We start from the raw sequence: 11,407 nt of genomic DNA, 5'->3' as shown, positions 1-11,407 counted from the left end.
TTTACAGTCCAGTTTAAGAAAACACAGCTAAATGTCATACACTTTAATAAGTACAGATAGTATTTACAGTATGTACACCATAACACAATACTAACTTTGTCATCACTACTGTATACTTTTCATAGATTAAGAAGTATTTACATTGTGAATGCGACCATGTGTTGATTTAGAAATAAAATTTGTTTGGATATTCTTCTCATATATCGCAATGAATTCAAGTAGGCGTGCCTCGATACATACTAGTCTGACGATGATCATGATAAGAGGTATGCAAGAACGGATACACAGACCAGTGCATCATAGTCCAAGACTTTTAAGGAATACTTCTTTAAAACACTTGTCTGTTGGGTGTTGCGGGTCGATATCAAACAAACTATACAAGTTCATACACGTCTCAGTCCCAAAGACGTAGTGTTTCTGTGGTTTTTTTAACCATCAGAACCATTGGTGTCTTCTTCCAAAGCTTTAAAAGTCATGTTTGGTCATCAGCGTTCTGTGGAGGAAAATGTGGGACAGAAGCTTGTCTTTTGTGGCGTGTCCCGGTGGTCTAGGGGTCTAAAGCGCACACCTGATCACTGCAGACACCTTCTCTCCTTCATATCTCATAACTGCCACCACTCCACTGTCAACTAGCTAGTAAAAATGACATAAAAAACAGATCGTAAAAAAAAAAAATGCATTCACTGTGTCTGAACTCATATTCACACACTTACAAGAACATCTTGTCCAACCACTTAAAAACACATCTCGGAAACAGACACTGGGGATCCCAACACTGAGAACGAACGATCCTTAACTGGAGCGACAGCATCCGTTTCTTAGCTTAGTCACTTTTATTACACTTCTCCCTTATGACCAGGGTGATGAGACGGGGGAAAGCTGCTCTCCAACACAGCCAAGAGTTTATATCTTCATGTGATTGCTGGTGGTTTATACAGTATGGTACGTGTCCCTCTGCCGCATCTTTTTTTTAAATTGTTTTTTTCTCTAGCAAACTGCGGCGGCGCTTTCCCTCCTCCCCTGCTTCTTCAGCAGCTGGATGCGGTTGTGGACGTAAAACTTGATTGCCCTCCAGTCTCGCTGGTTGCTCACCAGCAGAGGACAGAGTTCGAGGCAGCGCTCACAGTCCGCCTTCGCGGGGACGCGCAGCTCCATGAGGTTTCGCTTCAGGTGAGTCTCCACTGCTACACGCTCGGCCTCCGACCAGGGACGCTTCAGTACACCACGCTTGCCTGTGAGAAAGACGGGGTGTTGCAGAATGTAAACAAATTAAAGTTCAACTGAGGATTCCCTGTAATTCAGAATGTTAAAGACTGATGGTTACCTGATTTGGGGGGAATACATCGCCTCTTATGGACGTTGGCTACCGATGGGTTAACTGGAGAAGGAATGGGCGCCCTCTTCTTCCGCGGCGGTCGACCGGGGCCTTTCTTCTTCACCGGTACCTCAACCTTCTCCTTCACTTCCTCCTTCTCTTCTTCTGCCTCAGAATCCTCGGAAAAGGAGTCTGCTGAGTTCCCAGACATCACTGTAGGACAGAGATTAACTCAGATCAAATCAAATAACATGGCACAACAATTCCATGGGATCAACTTCAAAACGTCTAGTGTTGTGTAGCAACACAGATAGCTTTAGATGACTTTGTACATGTTTTGAAATGTCTACTTTCTGCTGCAAGAAAGACTTCTCAAAACGAACTCTGCAAAACAAAACAATTACACACCCAATATCAACGTCTATCCCCAGAAAAAAACATTACTAACCATTACTTGTCACTAAGCATTACTCCAAACTGATTTTAAAGATCAATCAAGGTTCTCAGAAGCAAAACCTGAAATCAATTGCAATGTGTGTGTTTGTGTGTGTGTCTGTGTCTGTGTGTTTACCATCCAACTCAAGGCAGATGTGCTGCAGACTCATCCCTCTGAAAAGAACACCTTCCCTCTCTCCATAAAGAACAACACGACCCACCCGGCCCATGAGAGACGGATCACGAATGATAGAGGAGCAGTTCTGGGTCACGTGGTACTCTCTCTCCAGGAAGTCCTCCAAGCGTTTGGTTGCTCCAGCCTGGCCCTCACCCTCCTCCAACAGTAGCAGCTGGGTAAGGATAGCTACCTGCCGCCGTGCTCTTGTTGCCGTCAGCGTTCCGGGGTTCTTGGCCCCGCTGGCTCGAGCCAGGTTCCTCAGGAGGTCCGTGCCCCGGAGAGGGGTGGCAGGAGAGTGGTACGGCCGGGAGAAGACGTAGGGGCTCTCTGGGTCCACACCTACATTGGGGCTGGTTTGAAGCAGCAGGTCCAGGCAGGACTCACAGTGTGGCGGGAGAATAAGCGGCTGGACGCGACCGCGCTTGCCTAAAACGCTGGCCCGCGGGAGTAGAGAGAGGACCTGGCGTTCAAAGGGGGACAAGAGGGCTTCCGTGCCGGAGGGGGGGCTGGTGATGGTGCTGGCCGGTGGGGTGACGCGGCTGCGGTAGTCCTGTATAGTGAGTTTAGCCACCTCACATTCGCGGTGGCGGTTGTAGAGGATGAGCAGGGACAGGCTGGAATGGCAGAGCAGGCGCCAGGCCTCGGCGGAGTTAGGAGAGCGGGTTAAAGAAAGGAAGGAGGTGTGCTGCTGGCGGCGGACGTACAGGACCAGACAAGAGAGGGAGGAGAGCAGCGGAGACATGTGATGTCTTTGTGTGCTGAAAAACAGAGGGCAAGAAACAGCCGTTGGATTAATGATGCACAATCCAGCAACTAATGTACAATCGTATCTCGTATCATAGAAAACCAAACCTTATAATCTCTCCATTCTTCTCTTCTGCAGGTTCATCTTCACCTTCTGCACTCAGCTCCAGTTCTTCCTCTGGATCTATGTCAGGCTCTGGAGTGGGAGGTGGAACAAGCTCCTCTTGAATTCTTGCGCTCTCCACCTCCACCTTCTGCTGCTCCTCCTGCTTTTCTTTCTTCATTCTCCGACCCCTCCTGGGAGTAGGCGGAGGAGGCGGCGGCGATGGACTCTTAACCCGGGTCACCATAGGGGGCGCAGCGCGTTTTGCTGCAGGTGCTGAGCAGCTTGGCCCCTTTTTGGCGGCTGTGGGCTGACCCGAGGGAGGCGGGGTAAGCGAGAGGGAGAAGGAGACGGCGCCTGTGCTCGAGCGAGTAGCTGGCGATTCCCTCTCCCTGGAGAAGAGAGAGGGCGGCGCAGGGTTCGAGCCCGAAGGCTGAGGGACAGCAAAGGAATGACTGTGAGTAGCAGAGGTGGAGGACGACGAGGGTTGAGGGTGCGAGGCGCTGCCGTTTGAAGAGCTGTGAAGGTGGGCCAGCTCCATGGCCGTTCTGACCTCAGGCTGGTTGGCATGGTGTTTCTCCAGGTGGCGTGCTAATGAGCGATAGTGGCGCCCGCAGTACGGGCAGTGCTGCCGCCGGCTCACTGTGGCACCGCTGGAGCTGCCAATGTTAATGTTGATGTTATTGTTGATGTTGGTGGTCGGGGGAGCCAGGGTGCTGGCTGGTGACTGGGACTGGGATCTGACCGGCGGTGTGACAGGTGCTGGGCGGGAAAAGGAAGAGCACGGGCGCCCAGGTCCTCTGGAGGAGGTGGGTGAGTCCTTCTTCTTGGATTCCACAGCATCTGGCAGCTTGCGCTTCTTGCGGCGGCGCAGCATTCGGCCCCGTATTTCTTCGATTTCCTCTTCCTCATCGTCATCGTCGTCATCGTCGTCTTCCTCCTCTTCGTCCTCCTCGCGATCTGAGTCGCTGGGTTCAGAGTGGGTGAGTGGGGAGGATGAGGGTGATAATGACCAGGAGGGGGTAAGGTAATCGGAAACAGAGAGGGACAGTGGGTGGGGGCCAGCCTCATCCTCCTGGGGAGAGACAGATTTCAAATTTATTAACAGGGTCTGCAGTTATTCACAATGTCCTTGAAAAACAAATATGGGTTGTTCACTTTCTCACTTCCCTATTGAGTCGCAACCCATTGGTTCCTTATAAAATCAAGACTGGTCAAAAACACACAGTTTGAGGATTAACAATTTTTGTAACTATTGTGAGAACAGAAATGTCTATTGAGGGACCAACTCAAAATTATCCTCAGTCCCAATGTTCATTGAGGAAAGAAACATGCCAAATTCAATAATGTGACTCAGTAAAAGGGAAAGTTCATAGAAAAATGAAAATTCACTCATTACCTACTCATGACTATGCCAATGGAGGCGTGGATGAAGTGTCCACAATACACTTTTGGAGTTTCACTTTGAAGGTGTTTTTAATAGTTTTTGGACAATAATCAGGTCTGCGGCACAGACCACACTTGTAAGATTCAGTTATGTTGGTTTTGACCTTGTTCATTGGATTTGTTGACAAAAGGATAATAACCAGACTTGTTATTTATAATGTCCTCATGCGTCGTTGCTCACCATTGCGTTCTCTCCCCAGTCGGTCAGGCTGTAGTCTACGGTGATCTCCTCCCCTTTGGCGATGTCGCGGATCGCTATGACGACCAACCGCACCTGCGTCCCACAGTGGACCTCTCGGATGCGGCAGTTTGGCGGCGGATGGAAGAGCACGGGCCCCCGAACCCCACTCGCCCCTTCTTCTCCCAACTCTGGCACACTGAAAAATGAAACCTGATATTAGTTATATGGATCTTCTATGAAAAAAAAAAAGGCACAGCGGACCACAGCGACCATGGCTGGTGAGGGGGTCTCCTTACCAGAGCTGAGCGGGATCGGGCAGGTAGTAGGGGCTGCCAGGTGGAGGGAGCCGGTCCTCTGCCCCCTCTGGGTACTGGCCCTCACCTGAGACGGAGAAGACTGTTTCTATCCATCACATCATAACAGCTTCAGCAACAACAAGCCTTATGTTAGAAAGATAACAGGTGTTTCCTTACAACAATACACTGATGACTACAACACAACACTTGTTTTCTTTAAGCAGCAGAATGGAGGAAAACACCAACAGCATGTGGCAAAATGAGTGTGTGTGTGTGTGTGTGTGTTTCAGTATATACCAGGGCTGTAGCTGTGTTCTGACATGCTCTCCTCCTCCTCATCTTCTGTTACATACGCTCGGTCGCACACCTTCACAGGTGTCCCCTTCCTTTTTCTCCCACACACGCGGCTGTAAAAACAAAACCAGGGCTTCGTTCAGCATAATCACACGTTCAGACAAAGCGCCGCTCAAGACTCTGGTGCTGCTGGAAGCGTCTGGATAAAGGGCAACGGAAATGAGCGGAGCATGCGTTGCCTGTGGGTGAGCGATGACAGTAAGGCTGTGAACTACATGTGATGATAGCAGCAGTGGCGTCTACTCAAGGAACAGTTTACATGCTTTTGATTTGGCAAACAATGAAAACACAGCCGTTCAGAAACTTGGATTTTTTTCCTCAACCTTCAATGTAGGTTTTGCAGTCGGGTGTAATGGAATGGTGAGTGTTTAAAAGATATATTACTGCACATACATGTTTTTTAACCTGACTTCAATTCAGACTTTGTTTCAATATCTATAAATCCTCTGGGTTCAGTGTGAAAATGTCATAAATACCCAATTATGCACATGTTTGCCGAAATTTGCCGATTACATTTGCTGAAAGCTAGAAGAAACATTTCCAGATAATTCATATTCATGCGAACAGTCCTTAACCCAACAAGTTTGAGCTGAAACTATAGTCAATTAATCAATTTGTTAATCAGCAAAAACATTATCACAAGTTATTTTGATAATTGATCGTTTCAGACTTTATTTAAAGTGAAAACAATATATGTAGTTTCAAAAGAGATTTCCTTACGTTTTTTGATTTATGCAAAAAACTAAAACAGTTGAAGATGACGTTTGCAAAGCCGCCATTGCCATTTATGACAATTTCTAACATTACATAGAGGAAGTAGGGAGGGTGCATTGAAAGCAGGATCAGCAGATTGATCAGTAATGGGAATCAGCTGCAGCCCTAATTCAAATTACTGAGATCAACCGGGAGCAAATTCTCACAATTAAAATACCTGTTTGTCAGGAACGTTTCATTTTTAATGTCTATTCCTATTTTAGTCTAGTTTTAATTATTGTTACCTATTCTATTATAACATTCTACTTTGGGGCAAGATCTGGAAGAAGGATTTTCTTTGGGTTTAATATATATATATATATAGAGAGAGATCTTATAAGCAGCTGTAAACTAGCAGATCATAATGGAGGGACTAACATTCTCCTGTAAACAGCAGCTGAGTCTCAGGTATTATTATGATTTCATTAATAATCATATTGGACATTGCCCCACCCCTTTGTTCAATCACGTCAGCCTGTATAGATGCATTGTCAGGCGGCTGATCGCCAACACACGCTGGGTTCGAGTCCGGTGACACTTTGACCGGACACATTCTGGTCGTGGTCAGCAACTTTGTTTACTCGAAGCCCAAAACAAGCCCCGAGTGGCGGCGTGCAGCGGCTGATCCCAGTCCGAGCGGAGAGCCTGACCACCGGGACTCTGCTCGACGACACGTCCCCGGTGCATGTGCACCCAGAACCCGGCAGACACACGACAACACACCCGGTGATCGGCCGGGTTGCCCCCGGTGATCCCTGCTGGGTGCATGCTAACGGCGATGCTACACCAGCGCTAGCGCCGTTAGCTTCTAGCAGCTAGCGTCGGTCCAAACATCCATGAACCGAGAGGCTGGAGGTGAGCGAGGCGGGGAGGAGGCGCCAGCACCCGGGACACAGCAGCTGGCCCCGGGGGGAGGAAAGGCACCGAGGCTCGCTCCCGCTTTTCTCCGGTATAACCAAAAAGATACATGCAGGCGAAATAAAGGCTCCTAACGTGAACTGAGACAGACGTGCACGCTTGGAGCTGCCACATTTCCCCGGTGGACAACCGAGCCCGCGCGGCCGAGAACCGGCGGCGAACCGGCGGCCCGACGAGCTCACTCACCCCCGCGGCGGCGGCGGCTTGCTCCCATCCCCGTCGCTGTCGAGGGTCGGCGGCTCCCGGTAGTCGAAAGGCGAGCGAACAGTCTCCGCCATTAGGGCTCCCTTCGCTGCCTATCGCGCTCCGGTAGATCGCTCCAACGCGCATGTGCACAACATCCCTCTGGGGCTCTGATGGTAAAATGGGGTGCACCCACCTCTGAGGAGAATAAAGAGAAACCACAACACAATGCAACACACGTTTGATACATGGACATTATTATCATTAGCGTAGGTATTCAAACGGCAGCAAAATCTCACAATAAAAATACCTGTTTAATTTGTAATGTCTATTCCTATTTTAGTCTAGTTTTAATTATTGTAATCTATTCTATTATAACATTCTACTTTGGGGCAAGATCTGGAAGAAGGATTTTCTTTGGGATCAATATAAAATATATTATATATTGATCTTATCCCTCTAAGCAGCTGTACATCAGTCCCTAAACTAGCAGATCATAATGGAGGGACTAATATTGTTCTGTAAACAGCATCTGAGTCTCAGGTATTAGTATGATTTCATTAATAATAATATTGAACATTGCCCAGATATTCATGTGATATCTCCTGAAGACATGTGCATGTGCATCCATGCTTTGAAGCAGTGGTGGAGAGTAACCGAGTACTCAAATACTCAAGTACTACAATGCAAAATCTCGAGACACAAGTGCTTTTCTCGAGTATTTCCATTGTATGCTATTTCATTTTGCCACTGTACTTGATTTCAGAGGAAAATATTATATGGTTTTATTCCACTACTTGTATTTCAAAAGTTTTACCCACCAGTTACTCTTTATATAAAGATTTTTACTTTGAGGTTTTTTCAATTTGATTTAATTAACAGTGATGTTTTTATTCCACTACATTCATTTCAAAAGCGTTAGTTACTGGTTACTGGTAAATCAGTGGGTTCAAACCAATTACACTTGTGATGGGAATATACAAAATGTAATTAAGGCTAATTGCCAAGTAGCAGGTCCACTAACAAGTCACTTCCCATCTAATCTGCTAAGGTGGTTTTTATATAGATAAACGCAATTACCCACAATTTTAGAATGGTTAGATACAAGTCCAGAAAGATTGGTATAAATGTAAGGAAACCGTTCTTTCATTAATCATCTCATGGCCCTTAAGATTTATTTTCAAAGCCACCAGACAGAATGCCTATAAAATAAAATGTTACCAAGTAATTATAAGTGTAAACGCAGAAGTGGGGTTTGGAAACAATTGAGTCAGCATCAGCGAAACACAAAAGGTTAAGATTGCCTTTTAATCTTCAATGCACATCCAGTTATTTATCACAGAGATAAAAGAAAAGCCCGACATTCAGAAATCCACCAAACCGGCAGGTCTGGACGTCACAGCTCATTCACACACTGTGTGCTGTGTCAGGCATTTAACACTACAGTGAGGTGCAGAGAGCTTGAAACCTTCGGCTACAGACAGTACAATCCTACCAGAAGATATTGGTCTAATATAGTGGTTCTCAAACATAAAAATGTTAGAGAGCCACTGGTCTATTAGTTCAAACCCGTGAACAGTGTAGCAGCACATTCAAGTGTTATATCAGGAGAGAACTAGGAGACCGGAGCAGCAACTTGATCATCACAGATTATGTCAAACAATAAAACATACAAGCATTCAGTCTATATATGTAATTATTGGGACTAGACATGTTAATAATGGGGAACAATAAGAGCTAGGTGAATTATTAAAATAGCTAAGGGCTACAGGTTCAGCTGCACATCAGTCACAGTTTTAACAGTCGGGTATTTTTGGCTACATTCTAGCAGTTAGTAGAATTTGGAGTGTTATGAACAGCACATATTCAATCATCAAAAGGTAAATACACTTAAATTAAATAAATTACACTGTATACAAAAAAAAAATTATTTCCCAAAAAACTCTTTCTGCCACCGCACCAGGCAAACCAACCTGTACACACGCAGAGCGCAAACTCACTGGAGTTAAAGTGAGTCTGCCCTCGCTTCTTTGTCAAAGGAAATAGCAACTGTGGGAAACTAGAGGTCATTTTAGCACTTGCTGTGGAAATACCAGCGTCTGGGAAAACCCGTCTACTGGGCTTTGTTTTAAAAAGGAGCTTAGTTGTGATTTTAGTTGAGCAGGGCTTTTAGAACCTCTAGTGTTCACAGAGGATATTCCGCATGACCTAAAATTTCATCTGGAGTAAGTACAAGACAAAGCTGGCTGTTAGTGTTGAGTGAGTTCATTCAGGGATGTTGCTAGATCCAAACAGAGAGAGTTAGGTCTCCTCTGCTGCTGTCGTCTCTGTGTGTAAGATGTGGAGGGTCTGCACGGCGTGGTCGGCCCAGTGGATCAGCTCCAGCAGCACGCGATAGGTCCACAGTTTGACCCCAAACGCTCCCCCAGCACCGTCGGGTTCCTACACGGAGGAGAGCAAGTTGACATCACTGCATCATTGAAAGAAAAACCCCAAAAATGTATCTAATGAATGAGCAGTTGGCCTGCAGCTAGCAAACCCTTAATCTGAGTGATTCAGATTTGATATATGAATATACCCGTAAAAAACAGCTGGTCAACGATGAATTTTACTCTCCAAGGAGGTAATGTTTTCACAACTGTCCTGTGTTTGTTGGTTGGTTTGTAAGATTACACAAAAACCGACAAACACTGAACAGATTTCCACAAAACTTTGTAAGAATGCGGTTGTAAGATTTTCACACCACACCTTATCAATACCATTGGAGTTTTGGTATCCATCCCTATACAATGCAAAGAAATAAGACACATTGCTTGGTAGATACATATAAATTGACATAAAGGAGAACAAGCGGTGGCACATTAACGGTTTAGAGTCAAAGAACCCTTTCTGAAACATGGTGCTAAGTAGCAACGTGTTTTTGCAGATTTCCGAGTCAAAAAATATAAAAACAATGAGCTGAAAGATGCTAAAACCATCTGTGGAAGGAAAGGAACCTGCAGAGGAGTGCGATAAATCTGTTGTGGCTACGAGATAGCCTTTCTTTTATCCTTTGGTAATTCAGTGCAGATTTAAACACAATCCCAAGATTTTCTGGATTATCTACGAGATTAATATGAAAGGTTTGAATCTTTGTTCCCAACATTAGTCACATCATGCACATGTTTGTAGTTGTAGATCTCATGTCTTGTGATAATAGCATAAAAAATGCATGAAACTTAAACATGTTGGTGACAAGAATAGACTTCATGGAGAAAAGGAAGGGAACCCGGTCACCTGAGAGACGAGGAGTATTATACATTGAATAAACTTTTTACTGAAAATGAGGCATGTAGTGGTTTGCGATGTAAAATAAAAGCACAAATATATATTTAAACTATGGGTGATGGACAAACCTGGAGTCCAGAGGCTGCTCATTCACATAAATGCTAGTTTACCGAGATACATTTCCCCCTCATTTCTTCGGTTTTCAATTCATATGAGATTTTTCAAATGCATGTTATTTGAAAGTTTACAGAACTCGTTTAATAAAGCTTTTGAATTTTGTGTATGTGTACCTGGAGTAGGAGTACCTATACGGATAAAATGCCATATTTTTTTGATGTTTGATAAATTGTCTCGTCATCACTCCAGAGGATTTCTTCCTTACTGACTACTGACAAATACTTCACCTCATTACACTGGTGGTCAGGAGTGACCTCCAGGGTCTTGCTCTCGCTCTCTGCAAGACTCTTGGTGCTGTGGAGCAAGTGCTCCAGCCGGGCCCGGACGTTGGTCCTCATGGTCTCGTAGTCGCCCTCCAGCTCGCCCCACTCCTCCTCTTCCTTCAGGATGACACAGTGGAGCAGACCCAGACACTGCCGCAGAGCCGCATGCAGCAGCTGGACTGTCTCCTCACTGCTTGGCTCCTCCGAGTCTGGGGACAAGGACACGATGCGCCCGCTGTCCGGGGTGTGGTCCAGCAGGAAGGTCTCCCTCTCTTTCTGCAAAGGACGGGCAAATCAAACACAGGAATTTGGATGCTGGCAGCAATACGACGCCCTGCTGGCCTTGCACTTGTGACTTTATTCTTTGATATTGATCAAGTGCAAATTTAGCACTGAGTGGGAATTGATTGTGCTGATCAATTGAAAGGTGTTTTTAAAAAAAAGGATGATGAGGCACAGCAGCATGACGGCAGAAAAACACAAACCCATGCACTCTATCCATTAGGGGCCCCAGGGGAAATGGAGGAGGTGGGGGCTTGTTTTAGTGTGATTACATTCTGCAGCACAGCATCAACAACACACTGTGAGATCACACTGGTCAATGTGTAGCCATTAAAAGTCAGATGTAGTGTTATGGAGGTATGAACAGGTTGCTAGTGACCAACAAGCCCGTGTTGAAGCCACAAGTACCGGGAAGGGGAGAGTGTCCCACCACCCTCAGGACTCACGTATAGCTGGAGCAGACGGGTACACTCGTGGTGCAGGAGCCGGGCGAGAGCCGCCGCTCTCCCGGC

The 11,407-nt window shown here is 46.1% G+C and overlaps 1 protein-coding gene across 1 annotated transcript; it reads right to left on the bottom strand.

The window, feature by feature from the left end:
• Positions 1–28: 28 nt before the first annotated feature.
• Positions 29–7,017, bottom strand: LOC132995875 (uncharacterized). Its single transcript, XM_061066108.1, has 8 exons — positions 6,910–7,017; positions 4,996–5,105; positions 4,699–4,783; positions 4,403–4,598; positions 2,781–3,850; positions 1,887–2,686; positions 1,325–1,528; positions 29–1,232 (listed from the first exon to the last, which is right to left on the bottom strand). Exons 1-8 carry the CDS (start codon positions 6,999–7,001, stop codon positions 988–990), a joined length of 2,802 nt encoding a protein of 933 aa, XP_060922091.1. The 5' UTR covers positions 7,002–7,017; the 3' UTR covers positions 29–987.
• Between the last annotated feature and the right edge of the window lie 4,390 nt (positions 7,018–11,407).

The sequence above is a fragment of the Limanda limanda genome, chromosome 22 (assembly GCF_963576545.1).
Source record: "Limanda limanda chromosome 22, fLimLim1.1, whole genome shotgun sequence".
NCBI classification, from domain to species: Eukaryota; Metazoa; Chordata; class Actinopteri; order Pleuronectiformes; family Pleuronectidae; genus Limanda; species Limanda limanda.
The sequence above is the reverse complement of the archived record's forward strand: the minus strand, read 5'-3'. Positions and strand labels throughout refer to the sequence as shown.